The sequence below is a fragment of the Stegodyphus dumicola genome, chromosome 5, assembly GCF_044657685.1.
Source record: "Stegodyphus dumicola isolate Sdum_Otavi_A_Nest chromosome 5, ASM4465768v1".
In the NCBI taxonomy this organism is placed as follows: Eukaryota; Metazoa; Arthropoda; class Arachnida; order Araneae; family Eresidae; genus Stegodyphus; species Stegodyphus dumicola.
The window spans coordinates 75,108,065-75,131,874 of NC_140772.1; the positions used below are offsets into that span (position 1 = coordinate 75,108,065).

General features: G+C 30.2%; 1 protein-coding gene across 2 annotated transcripts in view; it reads left to right on the top strand.

Moving 5' to 3' along the window:
* SMC5 (structural maintenance of chromosomes 5) overlaps positions 1-23,810 on the top strand; it is a 265,998-nt gene that overhangs the window by 206,081 nt on the left and 36,107 nt on the right. For both annotated transcript variants that reach the window (XM_085816785.1, XM_085816786.1), the window contains 4 exons: positions 613-705; positions 6,667-6,765; positions 12,082-12,309; positions 19,758-19,937. In XM_085816785.1, coding sequence (XP_085672911.1) covers positions 613-705; positions 6,667-6,765; positions 12,082-12,309; positions 19,758-19,937 — 600 coding nt within the window. The remainder of the gene's footprint in view (positions 1-612; positions 706-6,666; positions 6,766-12,081; positions 12,310-19,757; positions 19,938-23,810) is intronic.

Genomic DNA, 23,810 nt, shown 5'->3' on the forward strand with positions numbered 1-23,810 from the left:
GCTTTCCTATATAGCCCATTATGCCTCAAAATGACGCAATGTCGTCACAAAACATAAAATAAAAAGAATTCTAATTCGGATTTCGAAAAAATCGCTTTGAGGTGCACTGGCTCTTGTATAGATGCATCTGTGTACCAAATTTCGTAGTAGTGGGTCTATTAGCTTACGCGCAGCGCGAACTAAAGACACACACACACAGATAGACTCTTTCTTTTATTATATGTATAGATAGATAAAAATTTCTTCAACTTTTGTGAGATGTCATTTTATTTTATTTAAGGAAAATGTTTTGTTTATGTTGAGGAAAAAATATTGAAAACTGAGATAATGTTTAGAGAGAATTTCAATGTCATGTGTAAGTATGTTTGTATGTACATGTCAAGCAGCAAAAAATTTTATAAGTGCAGTGGTAGTGACATTATTTCAAATTATGTCGACATGACAGTGAAAGGAAATTGAGAATTTAATTCAGTGAAGATGAAACTGCTTCCTTTATGTTATCATTTTTGTTAATTGCATTAAATTTTTTAATGTTTTCTTGTAGTTTTTTGAAAAGCAATTAAATCCAGATTTATGTGATTGCTACTTTCTAATAATTGTATATCATTTTAGGACAAGCTCACAGAATTAAAAACTGCAGAAAAGGAAATCAAACAAAGAGGTGCGATTAAAGGGGACGAGATTAAGCAATTTCGAGCAGATAAAGTTTGTATTTCATTCAAAATATTTTATCACACTGAGTAAAAATGCTGAATGCTTTTTTGAGTATGTGCCAATTTCTGTAGTATAGTACAAAGTCCGAGATCTGGACGTGCAATATCCAGAATTTTCTAAAATGCGAACCTCAAAGCCACAAACAACTTTTTGTTTTGGTATGCGTTCGATGCACATTTGATTTTTTTCCTCTCATAATAAAACATGTGGAGTCCCGATTCTTAATTTCACCTAGCCACTAAATAAAATACCTCATTGTTGAAGAAATAATAATTTTAGCATAAATTTGTGAAAAAAATAATTTGGCTGCGTATCTGTTCTGAATACATTTCAAAGTGAAACATTCTACATAGGAATATTGTTGCTTTTACACCTTTTAGTATTTTATAACCCTGACACCAACCATTATTTATTATATTTTGCTTTCATCACCGCATGTATATTAACACATGACAACTTAAGTAATAACTCATGCAGCAATTGCAACCTTTTATGCTGACATTATGCTTGGCAATGATTACAGATTTAAGTTAAATGTGCTAAGAAATGTTGATGAGGAAAAATTTAATAAAAATTACTTTCCATATGCTAAAAGTAGATTATGTTAATGAAACTCATAGGCCAAAAGATTGTGTTTAGTATTATTTGAATTAAGAATAACTGATATGTCATTCACATAAAGCCAGAACTGGTGTCAGAGCTCGTATGGGCGCACCAGACGGCAGAATTTGGTGAACACAAAATTTTCATGATTTAGAGAATCACTGTGGGGCAAAATTAATGGATGACAAAATTTTGTTATTTAGGGGAAGCACTGGAATCTAAAGTTTATGGGTGGCAAAAATTTAGAACTTAGAGGTGTTTTTGAAGCAGAATTTAGGACCCGCAGAGACTGCATCAGATGGTATCCAGGGCCAGTCCTTGACAAGCCTTAAGTATATGTGGGAGTTTATTTATTCAGGACTCAGATTAGCCTTAAGCATGTGAAAGGAGTAGATGTAAATATAATAAATAACTTGACTAATAGAATTGAGTCTTAATTGTCTCAGTACACGATAGAAGCAAGACAAAATTTAGGGGAGCAACTTGTCCTTCATCGCCAATCTCGCGATACGAAGCCAATAATGTATAGCAGATGCTATTTAAGCTAGACTAAAATTATACTTTACTGATTCTAAGGAATTTCAGTCAGTTAATATAACAGGCTGCAATGCTCCTTAATCTTGTAATATGATCCAGCTTATTATTTTTTGCAACTTATTAATTTTTGCAGATTATTTTTTATGAAAATTAAAGCTTGATTTTTTGATTATGTCGAAAAGGGATTCTAATTCTGGAGCTGCAACAGGATCTTCAAAGCGAAAGCATGTTTCGATGTCCCTTAAACAAAAAGTGGAATTGCTGCAAAAAATGGATAAAGGCATATACGTCTTAGACTTATGCAATTATGCAAGGAGTATAACTTTGTAATGTCAACTGTATATGATGTAAGAAAAAAGAAAAGGAACTTTTTGTAGATTCCAACACCTCACTTGCAATGAACAAGAAAAATTGTTCGTTATGCTAAAAGTGACGATCATGACGATCATGCAAAGTGATGACTGAATGTGTCAGACAGCATTGCAGCCAGGGCATGCCATTGACATGGCCAATGCTAATGCCTCAAGCTAAAATATTTCTTAAAGAAGTAAACTTAAAAAATAAGTGCACATAATCAACAGGTTGGTTAATCAAATTTAAAAATCGCCATGTTATAGGGCAACTAAAAATTTCAGTTGAAAAAGCTTTAGCTGATACTGAAGCTACTGAACTAATTGCAGATGAATTCATTGAACTCATTACTAGCGAAAAATTATCTCCAGAACAAATTTACAACACTGATGATGTCTGTTCATAGAATTAAAGAGAAATTATTAGTTCAAAAAACGAAGCAACTTAAACAACTTACATTCAAAGAAATGTTTAATAAAGTAAACAAATATATATCAAGCCTTTTTTTTTTTTTTTTTTTTTTTTGTAAATTTTGATACCCTTTAGATCATAAATGCTCATTATTTCATAAACCACGATTTTATATTTTAAATTTTATAATTTCTGCATGCCATCTTACTAGATTTAAATTGATGATCTAATATCTGGAATCGCCGAAGTCCCGATGAGTTCGGATCTTGGGTTTTGTACTATAAATATAAACCAATTTACAATTTTTCTGTACTATATACATAAAGCAGTTTCTGTAGATGAAATATGTATGTTTCAGTTTTGAGAGAAATATTAATGGATATATTCTGAACATTACAACTCTAAATTATAGGCCATCAAATATATTGAACTGTTATTAGCAATTTGTGTCCCACAGTCTTTCATGAAAAGGTTAATTCACAAAATAGCTATGATTTTATTAGAAAGTATTCATATTTATATGTTTATTTTATTTTATTTATTTTTAAAGGAGTGTGATATAATTCATACTGTTTTATCTTTTATTCTGCCTATCATCATTCTTCCTCCATTACTATTACTGCTAACTGCTGCTTTAGGAGAAAGTAAAACCATTATTGCTACTTTAATAAAAACTAAAAATGTTGTTAAAGTTTAACAAAATCTCATGCAAAAAAGGTACAAAGTTTCAAACCATTAGTATGATTTCTAAAAGTACTTGCCTTAAAAGCATAATAAATAACTTTAATCAGCACATCATTAAATTGCAGCAAGTTTAGTTACATATTGAAATCTTCATTGAATGGAAAAGTAAAATCGTTGAAAAGGCCAAGAAAGGAATATGTAAAACAGAAGTTATTAAAGAACAAACCAATCTTTACAAAATCAAAAATTCAAGAATACCATTCAAGAATTAAAAAGAAAATCAATTATTATCATTATTGATAAGGCCATTAACAGTTTTAGCGTCATCTAGAAAACATTTTGCAAAGACCTTATTATAAATGAACTCTACCAACCCAATACCTATATATATATATATAAAAAATAATTTCGAGTATCGGTGAAATTCAGGTTTTCCATAAAAAAATTATAAATTCTGCAGAATTCCAGTTATAATAAATAGAATGTAATCTCCACACATTACCCAAGTTTCACAGAATGAAATTAAATTTTGTAACCTATCTTTTAATATAAGCTCTACAGCTAATATAAACTGTGGGACTAACTGTAGCAACAAGAGTGCCCTCTGGTGAGTAGCCAGAGAAGTACTTCAGTAAAAGCCAAGTGATTAACCTGGACTCTTGCTCTGTAATTAGCTTAACCTGGCAGAAGGCGCATCAAGAAAAGTTACTAGAGTGAACACATGGGGTATCATATACTCCAGTATTTAAAATATGATAAAAACAATTTTATGTAGTTTTAAAGCTGTTTTTCTTTTATATTGCATGAATAATACTTAGGTTACCCCCCCCCCAAGAAAAAAAAATCAAAATAAGTTTATAGAGAGTTAAAATTAAGATAAAAAAAAATAATAACAAAATAAACATCATACCTCTAAATTTTATTGCATATCTAATACACAAGTTTTCACATTTTATTCGTTTGAATTATTCCTTGAAACTTCTTCTCTTCTTTTGCATGCAGTACATAAGTTTCTTGGTAAAGTATTAATCTCTGATCGTTGTTCAATACATTTTTTTTAAAAATTAATTGTAATGCTAAGTACCTCAAAAGCAAACATCTGCTTCTTATCTGGTTAGTGGATTATCAATTAAAAATAATTTAAATCGATCATTGCAGCAACATTCAGTCCAGAAAAGAAAAATACCATTGGCCACTTCCTTGTTATTCTGGCAGATGAATAACTGGCTGCCATTTCACTCAGAGTATCAACTGTTCCCTTAGTCATATTATAAAAACATATAATTTCTGGCATTTTCTTTTCTGCAGTTGTATCATCTATAGCATCATCGTTATGTAATGTTGAAAGCATAGGAACAGTTTTTCCTTTTTAGGAACATAAAAAATTAATGTTTTATCTTTTTCGAAACCGAACAGTGTAGAAAGTATTCCTATTTTCGTCCTCAGTTTCCAAAATGCAATCTTTGTCACTTTCAAATATTTCTAATAAATCTCACAGCCATTGCATTTCCAATTCATACGAAGTCATTCTTTTAGCCACAATGCTTTTAGACATTTAAAAAAAAATTATTTTCAAATATGTTAAAATTGTTTGCAAGTAGAAATATTTACTGTTATACTCTAGAAATAAATATTCAGTCAGAAAAACATGTGGACAGGCACGTGGGGTATGTCATACCCCATTTGCAATAAGATACTGATAAAACTTTTTCTGAAACACACTGGCAACAGAAAAGTGGTTCTGAAAGTCAGCCACTACTAGAAACTCTGCTACTGAATGCAGCAGAGAAATTCAGTTTCACAAGTTAGGAATATTCCACTTTTTTTGTAGAGTTTGGGTATGGTGCACTCCACACACTTTTCCCCGGGTTAAATGTAATGTCCATGTGTAACTTAAACCTGTTAATAAAATATTGTTACACTATAAAGAATATCTTTTATGACCCCGTCCAAAACAACCTCCCTCATAATTTGACGTCCAACATACATGTTTAACTTTGAGTATATTTGCTTGGCTTTTGCTCACTTTCTTTTTCAGAAACAGTACTTGATTCCACACCCTTCGGATCTAACTCCTAAAACTTTAGGTAAAGGGGAATACCTCGTACATCATTTATGAATTTTTTTCCCTGCCACTCCGATGGCTTATAAGCAATAAATAGTTGTTGTCAATGCTATAATTTGTTTTGCATTTAAACACTAATATTTTGTAATATGTTAACTCTTAATGTTGAAAACGTGAAAGTACGGAAATATGAAAATGTAAATTACTTTATTGTGTTCTTAAAGTATATATATATATATATATATATATGTAATTTTTACAAATATTATGTCATTTAGAAATTATTAAGAAATTCTTTGATTTTTGTTTATACATAATGCGTGCACGAGAACTGTATAATCATAATATTCAGTTTTGTTTCAAAATGGTATATATGGTAAAACATAAATATGTGTAATGTATTCAAAGTGAGGCATTTTAGGAGTAAAAATCTGTATTAGAGATTGTTATATATAACATGCAAACAATATTCCAAACAAATGTCTCTTATATCCCGCCAAGGGTACCAGAAAATGTTTACTTACACGCCAAAGTAAACTATTACACTACCAGCATATTACAAACTCTGTAGACTAATAAACATATTCTAAAGTATTCATTATTGTTGAAAATAAGTTTCGATCTTAATTAAAAACAGCACTCATGTAAATAACAAAACATCCTTTTAACAATTCTACTTATTTTGCACATATTTTTTCTAATTCTATAAGTTGTTTTGTTGCCACCTCCAAGAAGTAAAACTAACAGCAATTATTAGTGGGTAAATGGCATTAAATAAATAAAATTAAATGAAAGTAAAATGCAAACTACATGTGATATGAAATCCTACAGGTATGGGTGTTCGTAAGTGTATAATGTTGTATTGTTATTCTAAAAAGTCCTTTCATATGGTTGGTGGTAAAGAGAAAAAGATAAGGGACTTCATATCTACACCTATTAAAATTGGTATGGAGTTGAACAATAATAGGGTTTAGCAGCTAGAATGCTAAAATCCTGTTGACAATTCCCATCATCCATGATCAACTACTGATGCAAATATTCTCATATCATTGGACAGTTTAGAAACATACAATTTGCAAGAATTGTCTGTTTGTCGTATTTGTAATTGTATTTGGTCATATTGAAAAGTTGTAATTTTTAAGTTGTACTGTTACTTACTTTGTTACTTATTCAAAATTTCTTCACAGAATTGTTTTTTGTTCTTTAAATTTTTCTTTTACAAATTTTATGCTGTTTACTGTTCATTCTTTTCCTGATTACTGATTTATTTTAAAACTAATTTACTAATTATTACCTTTTAGAACCTTATTAGCAATTTACCTGATAGTATTCCTGAGGTTAAAGAAAAGATCATACAAATTGAAACCCAACTCAGTATAAATGGTGAAGAAGATGAATCAGTAAGTATATGTTTATTAGACTGCTCCTTAACTCTCAGGACATTACGGGTTTGATCCTGAAGTTTTAAACAAAGTTCCTCAAAATGTCATGAATAAGCGGTATTTTCTTGATTATACTTCCAAAATTTCTCTTTTACTTTGTATACAAGGACTGTTTTTCTACCAACATTCATCCAACCTGTAATTGGAGTTTTCAGAAGATAGTTCTGACAGATATTTTCATGTGTAACAAATGAGGAAGTCATTCTTTGTTATAGAATTTTACTTCCATTACCCTCAGAGGGTTAAAACAAAAATATCTTATAGGCACAAGATGTATTTTAAGATGTGTGGAGTGTTAATTAGTAGACAATGATAATTCAATAGTCATAGAATTATATTTATTAAAGAATATGATACTAGATGTTATAAATTATAATTAAGTCCAAGGATAACATGGTCTAAGTACAAAGTATCAAAATCTATAAAATTAAAGTAGAAACTGTAATGTTAATTTTAGAAGCATAAAAAAGACAAATAAATAAATGCATATTAAAATTTATCATTTTATTATAATTTATGGTAACATAATAAAGCAAGTGTAATATATTACTTATTTTTTTTCATTGCATGTGCTAAAATATAATTATGATATTCTAAATTAATAATTAAAATATTTTAAATGCCGTTATGTTTGCTTTTGATGTGAATGGTTGTACATGTTGAAATATTCATAATTTCATGTTCTTTTATTTTAGTAGCTATTGTTTCCACAGTCACAACTTTTGTTTATTCATAACTTATAATGACCATCCATTTTTTTTTTTTTTAAATATTAAAAGAAGTGATTCGTAAGTTAGAAAGCATGCCAATAAAATATGGAAAACATAATAGTGTACAATGTGTTTCATCTTAACTTAGTGAGATTGATATGTATTATCCACAGCATGTATTTTGTCTTTTACTTAGGAGAAATCAATACATTTTATCCGCTATATGTAAAGGTTTTCTGTAAGTTGGTAAATTAAGTCTATCTTCTAGCATAAGAGAGTCTGTAGGTTCCAGAGACTGTATTACACTGAAAACTTTCTCTTTAATTATTATCTCTGCTTTGACTATTCATTGGATATTATTCAAATATTAAATTTTTGTTTATAAAATAAATTAATCCATTTCTGTTCTTGAAGAATGCAGAAGAAAGGAAATTTCATTGAAAGGCATAAGGAATTAATCTATTTTTACATACATGATTTATTTATTTATTATTATTTTTTTTTTTTTTGTGTGTGTGTGTGTGTGATCTGTGGAGTTTTAGAAGTTTTCTTCATACAATAGACCCAACATATAATATGAAGGAAAATTAAATATCAGGAATATTAATTATATCTTAGCATCAGGAGAGTGAAGTTTCTTTATATGACCAAAAGACCCAATATTTTATTTAACTGTTGATTTTCAGATTATTCATTAATTACAAATAAGTTAAAGATTAAAAGTACCTTTGAATATGCAGTTAGTACTTTTTTATAAGGAACTTTGGTTTATTTGGCATCATAAAAGTTACCTAGTATTAAAAAATGTATGTTAGTCACACAAGGCATTTTAAATCTAAATTTTATATCATTGTCAATAAATACCAAATCATCAATATTATTATATCAAATAATTCTATCTCCTTAAATTTTATTCAAAAGGCAGATTTTTTAAGTATTGTATGTAAACTAATGTTTTCAATATGTTTTACTAGTTGTACACAGATAAATAATATTTTGAACTTTAGAAAAGGATTTTTTCTTTATTTTTTAAACTTGTGTTGGATGTCATGTATTCTAAGTACTGTCTTGATATTTTTCAGTTTTAGTTATTGAAGTATACCAGTAATTCAGTTTCCCACACATAATATCAATTTCTCAGTAATCAGTACACATAATCTCAGTAAACTTTGATTTTTATGTTATAAATTTTAAAAATCCCATTGGATTTAGTTGAATCAATTATTATGAATGAGAATTTGTGCAATGTAGGAAAATGTTGTTTGTACTTACCATTAGAACCAGAGAAATTGGATCAATAAAATCTCTTTAAAATTAGGGGAAAAAAAAAAAAAAAAAAAGAGTGTAGTTTGATGTAAAATTTGATTTTGAAAGGGACCAAACACAGGTTCGTCTTTACTGAAGAATTTAAGAACAACTTGTTTAACTTCTCCAATAATCGTTATTCACCGTGTTATTTTAACCTAAATTACAGATTCATCTTCTTCAGGAGGGGAAAAGTGTTTCTCTCTAGCAGAAAAGAGACCCATGTCTGATTATGCTTGAAATTTATAGGAGTTTCACTCAAAATTTATTTCAGATTAAGGTTGCTTTTTTTGCCTAATTTTAAATTTTACAATGGTGTGTTTCTCTTCTAGTTTGAATCTAGTCTGTGTCAAAACATAAGGAACTTTGTCAATGAAATGGTGTATCATAGAAGAAGCATACTGCATTCTTATTTGTTTATACGTAGCCTTCATAATGTTTTGCGGCATGGATTTTTGGCAATTTAATGATACGAGGCATATTTGGAAACTAAGTACCATTTTGGGAAAAAAAAAAAAAAAAAAAAAAAAAAAAAGTAAAACAATTTTTTCGAATCCAATTTTATTTTTACATGAAAATACATGTCTTAAACTATTTTTCAACATAGTTTCTGCCAATGATCAAACACTTGTCATAGCGGGTGACCAGTTTTTGTATACCATCGTCAAAGAAACTTCCCGCCAATTTCGATAACCACGACTCCACAGCATTTTTCGTGTCATCGTCAGATCCAAAGCGCTTGCCACCAAGTTCGCGCTTCATGTGCAGGAACAAGTGATGGTCGGACGGCGCCAAGTCCGGGCTGTACGGCGGGTGATCGAACTGCTCCCAATGAAACTGTCGAATTAACGATTGAGTGACACCAGCAGTATGGGGCTGAGCATTGTCATGGAGCAGCACAATTCCTTTACTGAGGATTCTTCTTCGTTTGTTTTGAATGGCACACCTTAGTTTTGTTAAAGTCTCACAATATCGTGCCGCATTAATGGTTTCACCTCTGGGAAGAAATTCACTAAGCAAAACGCCTTTCCTATCCCAGAAGACAGTGCACATGATTTTTTGTGATGACATTGTCAGTTTGAACTTTTGTTTTTTAGGAGAATGAATTGTCTCCACTCCATCGATTGTTGTTTCGATTCTGGTGTGAAATGACACACCCAAGTTTCATCACCTGTCACAATTTGGTTTAAAAAGTTTTCTCCCTCATCACTGTACTGCATGAGAAATGTCAGGGCACTACCAAGTCACTTTGTTTTCTGAACATCAGTAAGCATTTTTGGAACCCATCGAGAACACAGTTTGCGATAATTCAAGCGGTCAGACACAATTTCGAACAAAACAGTACGTGAAATTTGTCGAAATGCCTCTGAAAGAGTTGTCATTGTGAAGCGTCTGTTCTCATGAATTGCTTCATCAACTTTCCTTACCAAATCATCGGTGACAACAGAAGGCCGACCACTCCGAGCCTCGGCGTGGACATTTGTTCGACCTGCATTAAACATTCTTACCCACTTTCTCACCATTCCATCACTTATCGCGTATTCACCGTAAACTTCTGTCACTTGACGATAAATTTCGGCCTGTTTAACATTTGTCGTGTTCAAAAATTTAATCATGGCATGAATCTCACAGTCAGCGGGAGAACTAATTGTCTTAAACATTTTGAATGTGCACAGCAAACTGAAAGCACAACATAGAGCAACCAAAATTTCGACAATTGAAAGTCAGTGAACAAGATAGACTAGTGCGCATGCGAGGGACGCTTACCACAGCGCTGTGACGGCGCTAGAATGAAACGGTACTTAGTTTCCGAATACGCTACGTACATAAGTGTGTGACATTTATAAATTTTCTAAATGTGAATTTTTAGCTATTAATATTGCATAAAATTTTTTTTAAAGGGCACAGTATATTCAGAAAAAATCTTCCCAATAAAAAAAAATTGTGATTAAATTTATTCATAAAGTACATTTAACATCTTAACAAAATATTTTTAAAAACTGAAAAAATTCTATAATTAACTGATTTCTAAATAATCTATTAACTTGATTTACTAAGATTTCTTCCTTACTGAGATTTTCCTTCCTTGGGCATTGTAAGAATTTTTTAATCACTGTTATTGGTGCCATTTTTATACTTTTGTCCATAGTTAAATACATTTTTATGATGTTAAAAGTAGCCTGTTAATTTTAGCTGCATCCGTGCGGAAAGGCTGGCTTCTTTCTTTTTCTCAGTTTTTCTCTTTCCTCCATTACTTTGTCTACACTTAACAGTGATGATAACGTGCATAAGTTAATCCATCTTTATGATTAACCAAAGAATTAGAAGCTGGAATATTGGTTTGATGAGGACTATGTTAGATTTGAGAAATATTTATTCTGTGTGAAATATTTTCTAATAGCTTGAGATGAAACTTTTTGCAAAGGGGTTATAAAAACCCTTTATCTAGATTATGAGTACATAACCGTGTTAAGAATTTTCTGTCTGTTTCTTCATATGCTTATTTATAGCTGTAATTTGCTTGTTCAGTTGGGAAGGAAAATGTCTCTGTTATCTTTTGAAAGAATTCATTATGAGGATGGGAAGAGGATAATAATAAATGATAGTATAAAGCATTTTGCAATACCATTTTCTTATATAAATATGATTTAGTTGTTTATGATAGCCCAAAAGTATTTTTTGAAAATTAAGGAAAAATTATTCATGTCAAGGAAGAATAGCTGTGACATATTGAAATGTGATAGCCCAAGCATGCCCAGTTTTGTCAACCTGTGACAATCACAACTATCAGCACAAGTATGTATTCAAGGTTTCTGATCAGTGTTTTAGTGCTTATTTAATGCTTTGATTGAAAAATTAGAGTTTTATTGTTCTGGCCATACATGGTGCAGTGCAGTGCTATAAAAGGTATTCCTTCTTTGTTTGATTATATTTTTAGAATTAAGTTGAAATGTCAGAGTTGTTTACTTTTCAGGAATAGCAAGAGAGTAATTGCATTATAAATTTAATATGCACATGACTTTCTTGTTATTGTATTTATTATTATTTATGTTTTAATGAGCACAATTTATTAGGTAAAAATCACCTTATTTGGGCATGTTGCATAAATATTGCAACATAAATAGCATTTTAATTATAAAAAAATGCATAATCTAGAAACATCAACAATGTTTTACTGTATTCAGTTTAATAAGTGGAATAAATATTTACCATTTCTTTTCTCCCCCCCCACCACATTTCTTTCTATTTTTTCAAACAGGTCTTAAGAGAATATAATGATAGAGAGAATGAAATATCAGATACCGAATTAAGGATAGAAGATTATAAAAAGAAACTTCAAGAACTAAAATCTTATATGGATGAAAAGAAGCAACAATGGTTACCTGCTGTTAAAGGCCACATACGAAATATTAACAAAAAGTTCAGCCAGTATTTTAAATATCTTTCCTGTGCTGGAGAAATAAATCTGGATACTGGCGAAAATTCAGTAAGGACAAATGAACATTTATATATTTATGGCTTTCTGAATTATACTTTTTTATATTCTTATTTTTGTTTTAATGTAATAATTGATTTTAAACTAAATTTCTCTTCATGAAAGCTTTAGAATTTGTTGATAGTTTTTTATTACATTTAATATTTTACAGTCTTGTTTTGCTTATTTGTTAATGTATAAAATTCATTATTCAAAAGTATTTTTATGAACTATGAAACTATAAAAAAAAAGTAAATTAGCGAATATGTCCTTTCTTTCCTCTCTTTTGGAGGTGGGGATTCCTACTAATAAAACACACGAATTTTTCACAACAATTAAAACACATCTATTAATTCACATATTTCCATTTTTAGGCGATCCTATATGTATACTACACACACACATTATTTACCCAAAACTGTATGATTACCTTCTGGAGGTCATGTAAATTCCATTGATTATGAAGGAAACTGTTATTATGATCTCTGAATTGGCATTTTGTGACATCTCAGGTGTTCTCAATTGGACTAATATTCGGTATATAATATTAAGTTAGGATGCCAGGAGCACAGTTCTGGTCTCGTGACAAAAAGTGCTGTGCTGCGGGAAGAGTCCAGTTCCAATAAAAAAGGTTATAAAAGGATATCAGTGACATTGATACAATTGTATTGATACGTCAACAGTACAGTTGTATTTTCAGTTATGTTGTGCTTTAAAACCATCACCAGAGTGTCCTTCTTCAATATTAAAAAAATATATATATTGGGCTTCATTCAACCATGCACTCTTTTCCATTATCATATGGGCCAGTCACAATGTTTATGGCTCATTAAACTTGCAAACATCGATGATACTGGGTTAACAGAAACAATGAGTTGGCAAAATGCCATATCCAGCAATGCATGATGAACTGTGTGTTTATGTGCATTTTACCTTGACCTTCGATTATACACTCTTTTGTAAAAAAATTGAAGTACCAAGAAGGACTTTTGCGATCATGACGAAATTTGATATGCAAAACCATCTTGATTGAACATGCAAATGATAAATGTTTCAAGGTAAATGAGTAGGAATTATGATCATAGCGCACATTTTTAGTGTGCAATTCACAAAGTAAAAAACCTAACAGAGGCGGAAAATTTATCTTTTTTTTTTTTGCTGCTTTTGCAATTCTGTAAAGAAGCAACTAAAGATGCCATTACAATGATATTGAAGACCTTACAAACAACTAAACAATTTCAAACATGGTTGAATTGTAGGGTTGCATGGAGCTGGGTGGTCATACCGAGCAATAGGCCACCACTTGCAGCATGCAAATACTGCTGTGCAAAGATGGCAGCAATAGTTGCTATGAGGAAATTGCCAACCAAATGAAGGCTCTGGAAGGCCAAGGAGCACAAATGCGAGGCAAGATAGAATGATTGTTCTCCAGGCCCGAACCGCCCCAACGGTATCATTGTCGACTATTCAATGCACTACAGCCACAAAATATCGTAGATTTGGAGCAACAACTGATGAATGCTTGGCAGAATGTGTCACAGGAGGACATTAGGAACTTCTACCACTCCTTGCCTCTGCAAATTCAAGCATGCCTTTCTGCCAGGGGCGGTTTAACTAACTACTAATTTGAGCACTCAATGGGTCATTGTGAGCCGTGAACAGTACTATGACCTTGATTTTTTAATCATTTTATTATCTGTGTAAGAGCTATACACACATTCAATTTCATAAAAAAAAAAAAACACTTCCTTAATGGTGCTTCGATTTTTTTGCGAAAGAGTGTATATTCAGCTATCAATTTAACCATCAACAGTATCCTAGTTTTGTTGAGTGAGACAGTCTTCCATGTTCACTCTATATAGTGATGATAAGGAATTCAAAATTTTTATGTATGTACATTAGGTAGAAACTTTCATACTATTCAACATAATTATACCAATTTTGGTATGAATATTCTTAAACATCTTAGAAAAAGTCATGTAGGAAATCACATTCCTATTTGCCTTTGAAGCTATAACTTGACTAAAAAACCATACATGAGTTTTTAGCAATGACAAGTGATATGACACATTTATAATATTTATGGCTGATATCAAATTTGTATTTTAAAATTATTCTATAGTTTAATTGCAGTTTTTATTTTGAAAAAGTGAGAGAAATCTTACAATTAAAAAACCAGAAAGAATAGTTATGGATTTAGATGACAGATAAATGACTATTGTAAAGATGTCTAATATTTTGATTTTATTTCTGCACCATTAACTTTTCTGGTGCTACCATATTCATCATTCTAGATGTTCATAGTTTTTAAGGGAAAAAACTTCTAAAATTTTATTTGTGGACATAAAGAATATATTCTTATCAAATTAATATTTGCCCTCCTATTTTCTTGGTCAGTTGAAGTATTGCTTTTAATCAGCAATTAAGAACTTTTTTTTTTCCAAGGAGAAAGGTAGCAATAGATTATAGGGTGAAATGTGTTTAATCATATTAAGATATTTATGTCTTCAAATATCAGTATGATTTTTATAACATCTGATTTCACTGACATTTGAAGAAATATCACTTTGTACAGAGTTTTCAGTACACTTCTGTTATAAAAAGACTTGCAGTGCAAGCCTTTTAAATGTACCGAAAAAATGGCTGAAGGGAACACCAAACGTTAAATTTAAAAACTGTGTAGAATTTTACTCTGCAAAACAACTTCATAAAAACAAAGTTATTACGTATAACAAAATTAAGATGAAATAAGCAATATCCATTAATACAAATATTTATTATCTTAATAAATAAATTAACCAACTTCCCTTTGCAAAATCTTAAGAACTCAAATGGTATAAAGGGGATTAAGAACTTCGTTTCCTAAAAAAAAAAAAAAAAAAAAAAAAAAAAAAAAATCACTCAAAACTTTTAAATATCTCAAAAACAGTGAAATGAGCAATAAATAACATAAAAAAATGGGGGGGGGGGAATTCTGAAAAGCAAAGTATAACTAATGATATTTTATCTTATATTTTAAAGAGAAAAAAATTACAATGAAATAAGCTATATCCCTTAATACAAATATTAATTATCCTAATAAAAAAATTAACCAACTTTCCGCTGAAGAAAAAAAATCAGCAAAACTTTTCAATATCGTACAAATAGTGAAATAAGCAAAAAAAAAAAACATGGAAGAAACTCAAAACAAAAAATTCCGCACAGAATTTTACTCTGCAGAACAATTTTATCAAAATAAATAAATAAATAAAAAATAAAATAAATAAATGAATAAAAATGTATTTTATATATAAAAAAAAATATGACAATGAAATATGCCAATCTCTTAAAAACAGTGACATAAGAAATACAATGAAAAATTGTTGCCAAACTCATATTTCTAAAAGAATGAAACTATTCAAAATGATGCGATTTCATCAAAAATCTGTCAACAATAAGAAAGGAAAATTGTTGCCAAAATCATATTTTTAAAGATGTGAGAAGTGTACTCGGAAGTTTCATTTAAAAATTTTTTTTTTTTTAAATACAAAATATTATCATTTTTTCAAAATTCTTTTTGCAAAAGCAGTCACAAGGATGAAAGTTTAAGGTGTCAAAAAATCAAAGAAAAATAAACTGTACATTTTTTAAAATAAACTTTTTTAGAAAAAATCCTGTTGAAATGGTTTTAAGCTCCCTTTGTTAAATAAATTCGTATTTAATCGTGTTATTGAAACACAAAATTTATTTTAAGGTCGTAAAATAGCTAAGTGCCTACGTTTCATGACGATGTGAAAATGAAGTGTGTAGAGTAAAATCTTGCTTTCCTATAGCCCATTATGTCTCAAAATGACGCAATTTCCTCACAAAACATAAAATAAAAAAAATTCTAATTCGGATTTTGAAAAAAATCGCTTTGAGGTGCACTGGCTTTTGTCTAGATGCACCTATGTACCAAATTTCGTAGCCGTGGGTCTATTAGCTTACGCGCAACGCGAACGAAAGACACACGCACACACACACACACACACACAGACAGACTCTTTCTTTTATTATATGTAGAGATTATGGTATGTTATGTATAGCATAGTATATAATGTATTCCTATATATAATGTAGTATGTCATGGTAGACACATTTTATTTCATACTTTTTAATATTAGCCCTCTGCTTATTCTATGGTTTCTATGCATAACTTAAATGTAGCTAAATTTGTTCATCCCACGATATCTGCGATCATGTGTTTGTTATCTTTATTAAAAGCATATCAAACTGTTTCAATGTTTAACCCTCAGTTGTGCATTTTATGCAATATTTAGACTTTAAATAACATTTTATTCAACAGATGGGGTTGCAGTCCATTCAGTTTCACATATTTGCATAAAGTTCATGAATCAGCATGTAGTTTTTAAATATAAAATAAAAAATGCTTAATTTTTGAAACAATTTTGTTAAAAAATTGAACTGTCAGAGGGTTAACAAAAATTTTTATTTTATATTGCTATTACAGTTAATGAAATAGATTTTTAACTCATTATAATAGGTCAATTGCTCTGTTTCTGCTTCTTATATGCAGTATTATCTACATTAAAAATAAGATGTAATGGTTATATTGAAGTTTTGTTATAACATAAAATTTAAAATCTCTTAAGTCTCTTTTTAAATCTCTTTTTCCTTCAAAAAGTAAGGTTTATTTTTAATATTTTAATGTAATAATAATTTTAATAATAACAATTTTTTAATATTTCTTTTTTACCATTTTACATTTGTAACAAAAATGCTGAAACAACATGGAATATTTAAAAAGTACATATAAACAAAAATTGGAATTCTTGAACTGACAAGTAAACCCTTCTCTCCTTTGATACTACCAGTTTCTCGGAAATCCATATATTTTCTGAAAGCTTATGTCACAAGTAGAAAAAATGTGAAATCTTAAGGGAAGAGGGACACGTGTTTAGGAGCGTCAGGGCCCACAAAGTATCAGAAAAGTGTTGGAAACATGATTCCAAAAAAAATGGTCGTTTCACATATTTATATGAACTAGTACAGTCAAAAGTCTTTAATCCGGACTCGTTGGGACTTCGGCGATTCCGGATTATCGATTTTTCCAGATTATAGATCATCAGTTTAAATCTGGTAAGATGGCATGCAGAAATTATAAAATTAAAAATATGAAACCGTAATTTATAAAATAATGAGAAATTATAATCTAAAGGGTATCAAAATTTACAAGAAAAGAAGCTTAATATTTATTTGTTTACTTTATTAAACATTTCTTTCAATGCGCGCATGCGTAAAGCATAGCTGAAATTAGAAAATTGCAACCAGAAAACTATTTGATTTGTATTCATGATATTTATAATGACGAGGAATTTGATTTAAATCATATCAAAGACGGAGTAGATCGAGATGAAATACTACATTTAGTAAGGAATTATAAGCCGAATAACATAAAAACATCTGCCCTGAAGATAATGATAGTGCTGACAGATCAACTTCCAGTTCATTGCGTGCCGCAACGCCCCCCCCCCCCCGTGCGAAATTGATAAACAGATTTCAGAACGGTTAGATAAACAAAGGATATGCCTTTATCCATTTTTTGTAGAAATTCCACTTTTTGTTTGATGGACATCGAAACATACTTTCATTTTCTAGATCTTTTGGGAGCTCCACCATAGGAAATTCTATTTGACATAATCGAAAGTTCAAGCTTACTTTTATAAAATTGCTCTTACAGTCTGCAAAAAATAATAAGCCGGATCCAATTCGAAGATTAAGGAACAATGCAATTATCAACATTAACTGAAATAGATAATTTTAGCTTATACCGTCCGTTATACATTAAACGCACACGTGAAAACGTATTCTGCGCTTGCGCAGACGCACATGCGCAGTCGTAAAGGTCTTGCGCGCACGCGTAAACGCCTATGCACATGCATCAACGCGGAGCATGCGCAGAAAGATTTTAACTTATAGGTCCGTATTATAGATCATTCCGGATTATGGGTGTCCGAATTAACGACTTTTAACTGTAGTATGGTAAGAAAGTGGAAATCTCAGTATAAAGGAAGAAGCAACTCGTTGAAAAGAAACAATATATATTGGGATGTTGAAAATGTGACTTGTTATTGACTTAAAAAAAAAATCTGTTCTAAGAGATAATCGATATGCAATTCATCAAATAAACAGTGAGACAGGCAGAAAGACAGTTCACAATGGGCACATTTAAGCCTCACACTTTGCACACTCATCATTTGTCAATGAAATGAAGCAGTAATCCATTGGTACAATCCACATTCCAGGTTTGTTGTTCAAGTATCTGTCCTTATAAAAAACATACTTTATCAAGTTCTTAAAACAAAGAGCGCTGAATTGATACAGGACTGCAGGGTCAGAAAACTATTGTGATGCCAAATGTGCTCCTGTGTTTCGATAATGATTGTGTTCGTTATGTAATGAACAAAAGATTTGTAGTGTTATCAAAAATATCTTTTCCATAAATCCTTCAGGTACCAGTTCTTTTTGTAGGACTTTACTATCAGGTACTTCGGAAGCACACAATGCATGAACATACAAGAAATAGGGACGCCATTACGGAAATATGTCTATCAATACGCACTTCAATGATACTTTGTGGGTTTTCTAGCTCCTAAATGCTTATCCCTCCCGTAAGATATTACAGTTTTTCTGCTTGTGCTTGTTTTCAGAAAATATATGGGCTTCCGTAAAACCGGTACGAAAGGAGAGAAGTTTTACTTCTGAGTTTTAATATTATTCAATAAGTAGACCTTTTAGTTAAAAAAATAAGTGCAGTATTTATATGATTTTTTTCAGTATTTTAAAATTAGTTATATATTTAGATTTTTAATGGCAAAATCTTCTTTGAAGTGTCATAAGATAGTCTGAAGATTTATTTATTACTCCTTGTAAATATTTCAAATTACAACAAGCCTTTATTCAACTTAAAGCCCCTCCTTCCTAAAGTAATAACATACATATCACATGAGTTGATGCATATAGTTATCATACATATAAAAAGGAGATAGGTTAAAAGCTTTTTATATATTGTTAATGCTTGTTTTGGATTGTATTTGCTTGCATTTTTATTTTTTTTATCTCATTTCTGCTTGTATGTTTTGCTTTTTCTATCTGTATCTATAAGCTTTTGCCAACATGCATTCCATATTGGGGGGTAGAGAGAGTTGCAGTATAGATGATCTGACTTATATCAGTGAGAAAAATATCACAAATTAAAGCATAATAACTTTGAAAAATAAAATAATAATAAAAGAGTAATAACATTTATAGTAGCAATATTGTTATAGTTATTTGAGCTCTTATTACCTAAATGTAGAATTCATTTATTTGTGTATGTATTTTTCTAATTTTAATGTAGGATAATTACAACATTTTTCTAATATCCATTGTAGGATGACTGTGTGTATATATATATATATATTTTTTAACATCTGCTGTAGGATGATTTTCAAGGTTATGGACTTCAAATAAGACTGAAATATCGTGAGGATGAACCTTTCACTGAACTTTCACAAACACATCACAGTGGAGGGGAATGCAGTGTTGCAGCAATAATATTTATTTTATCTCTACAGGACTTAACTGAAGTTCCTTTTAGGTGCATTGATGAAATAAATCAAGTATGATAATTTGTTTCTTTCCCCTGTAATTTATATCTATACTAATAAATAATCAAGAAGTAATTAACACAAAATTAAATCTTACCAAACATATTAAAAAGAGGGGACAAACAGAATTTCAAAAATCCAATTGAAACAAAAGTAATTTATTGTAGCAAAATTTATACATTTTGTATCATTTCCATAATTTTTGGCCCAAAGGACACTTGCTTTGTTTTTTAACAATTTCTGTTTTTGAAAAGCATATATGTAACATAGACATATATACAGTACAAAGTCCGTAATCCGGACATCCATTATCTGGAATGATCTATAATCCGAACCTCAAAGCCACAAACTTTTTTTTTTTTTTTGTATACTTTACGCATGTGTGCATGCGTTGCTTCCGATAGTGAAGAAAGTGACAGAGAGGTTATTGAAAACGAAAAAATTTCGATTGACAAGTTAGTTGGTATTTCTTGACACAGCAATTACAGGACTTGAACAGTGGAACTTTGTAACTGAACAAGAAATTATGTCTGTTTATAGAATTAAAGAGAAAGTATTAGTACAAAAATCGAAGCAACTAAAACAACTTACATTGAATGGAATGTTTAATAAAGTAAACAAAAAAATATTAAGCCTTTTTTTTTTTTTTTAATTTGATACCCTTTAGATCATAATTGCTCTTTATTTTATAAATTACGGTTTCATATTTTTAATTATACAAATTCTGCATGCCATCTTAACAGATTTAAATTGAGTCGGGATTACGGACTTTGTACTGTATATATATAGAATGAAAATGGACATTATATAAAAAAAATTCTAATATATGTATGTATTGTCTAGTTCACCAGAATTTTTCCTTTGGGAAAATGTTCTTTATCCAGTTAAAAAATTTTAATTTAGGATTTAAAAATTTGACTTTTGCAGAAATTTGGCAATTTTTTGTTTTTTGCGATTTTGTATTTCTTGTTGGCTTGTGCATTTGCCATGTTCCTTTTACAAGTTAATAATTTTTAAGAAAGTTTCTAATTTTGATTATATCTTGAATGAATGAATTCAGATAATAATAATAATAAAATTCATTTTGAAATTTTAGCTTCTTTTTGTTGTTTTATTTTATATTGATTTAATTTTGTTTAATTTAATTTTCTAATTTTTTATTTTATTTTTATTTATTTATTTATTTTTTATTATTTATTTTTATCCACATATAATTCAGAAATATGACTCTGTTAAAAATTCTTTTGGCTGGTCACTTAAAAACACCAAAGAATTTTCAACTATTATTTAATTTTGTATAAACTTTTATTACATTAATTTCTTTGGTTTCAGTTTCAATTTTTTAAATTTTACATTCTGTCTCCTCTTCCCAAGTTTGCCACTATAGAAAGATTTAATTTTGTGTTAAATGTCTCTTGATTATTTAATTTGTTTTACAATATTTTGCATGGATTTAATAATTATTCAGTTTTTTCAGTTGCTAATCATATATATATATATACAGGATGTGTATAATTAAAAACCCTATTTCAAAGCTGCCTACAAGCAAAACCATTGATCAGACAACTGTGAAATTTTTGTGCTGGACATAGTGAAGGGATGAGAATTTCTTTCAGTGGGGGGAGGGGAATTACAATTAGCATCACTAGAGGGTATTATATTAATAAATTATACATTTATTTACAATTTTACTATAGTTTTACAATTTTACAAATTTTGTTACCAAAAAACATTTTCTACATGATTGCTATCATTCTCAGCTGCCATCTGAAATTGCAAGATGGCATGTTCCACAGTTAACCGAAGTGTGTGCTGAGAAATGTTCAGCACATGATGTAGAATGCTGACTTTAAGATCAGGTAAAGTTCTTCTTTGACTGCCATGACTTACCAAATGTTTCAAATGTCCGCAAAATCAAAAATCGCATGGATTGAGGTCTGTGGTTCGGGACAGCCACACATTACGAAAGTGCCCACTAATGACACGCTATTCTGTAATGTGATATTTAAGAACATTCGGAATACACCTTGCAGTGTGTGAAGGAGAAGACACTGACAGAACAGGTTCGTTCTCTAACAATGCTGCATATCGCTGCCCAGTGATGGAGCTTGTCACTGGACCTGTGGAATTTAACTCTTCAAAGAAATACGCCTGGAGAATGAATGACGCAGAAGCTCCACAAAATACTGTCACTTTTGTTGAATGCAATGGAACCTCTAAGACAGGGTGTGGATTTTCTGATTCCCAAACTCGGCAGTTGTGAATGTTCACTGCACTGTCCAAATGAAAATGCACATCATCTTGCTGGAGGATATTCCAGGGCCATTATGAATTGATCTCAAAGTGAGCAAGGAACTGAAGTGAAAACCGGAGTCGAGCATCAAAATCATTCAGAGTCATGCATCAAAATTATGCTGCACTAGTGAAAGTGTATAAGGGTAATATCGGAGGATGTTTCGCAAGATCTTATGGACAGTTGAATGTGGTCTATCCAACGCCTCTGCTATACACTGAACGCTGGTGCTAGCTTCAAAGTTTCAAGCTGTGCCCTTTAGGATCTGAAGCACAACCATCTTTACTGCTTCTTCAGCAACAGATTTTCTTCTTCTTCCAGGATGAACAGAAATGATTCCATTTCTTAAAATTTTGTTATCGTTTTTCAAAGGTTTTTAACATTCATTGGACTTTTTAGATTCCTTTCAAAATTCGAAATTTGCGGAATTACTCTTTTGGGAAAACAACTTTACTAACTAAGCATGATCTCTTAAACTTATCGTCATTGTGAACAACAGCAAATTGAAAACGACTGTTTGTAGGTTTTATAACAGCTGCTGCAAGATGTCGGCAAAGATTTGCATTTTTGTTGGTGGTCTTCAAAGTAAAACGCCCTCTGGTAATGCTGTTTATAACTTTTTTTCCACTGAAAGATATTCTCATTCCTTTATTAAGTCCCCCACAAAATACCACAATTTTCTGATCACTAACTTCACTTATAGGCAGCTTTGAAGTAGAGTTCTTTAATTATGAACTCCCTATACAAAGTTTGTTGCCATTAAAATTTATTGCATTCATTTGTATTCTTTTTTGGGGAAAAGAGAGTTAAAAAAATATATATTATTTAAATATGGTAAAGTTCATTTTAAAATAGTTTATTGTTGTAAAGGTCAGATTCAAATTATAATTAATCACAAAAGGATTTAATTGAAGTGTAAGAATTAAGATATATATATATATATATATATAAATGTTGTATGAACTTAAATCCATTTAGTGCGAATACAAGTTATTATTACTTGCGCAATTGCTGCAAAGTTAGTTAATAATAATTTATTTCCTAAACAGTATTGATTAATTGATTATATTATCTCCTAAGTTTAATTAAAGCAGAATTATTTTAAAAGTGTGCATCCATACTGGTAAGTTATATTTTGAAAGATGTTTTGAAGTAATTTGAAAGCAAAATGTTAATAATGTTTTAACGGGGACTGGAGTTAAATCATCATGAAGAATAATATATCAATTGTAAAACGAAAAATTAAAACATGTAATTATTGTCATTGATCGGAAATTAGTTGACTTTTCAAGGGGAACAAACCAACTCCCATTCAATGAACAATAATTGATAAAAATACGTAAATATGAAAGTGTTTCGTCTTTACTCGAGTTATAAGTTAAAGCCAAACCGGCAATTCTAGTCAGGCCAAAAATTTCCGCGAATAGTTGCTACTCAAAGAACTTATTCTCATAAAGCATTTTAGTCAATTCAATTTGGAGTAAAAATCAATTACTGTAGAGAAATCCTGTAAAACTCTAGTAACCGTCCCCGACACTATTATCTTTATGTATTTGAGTACTATATTATTTGTAGAAATTAAACATTGGAAA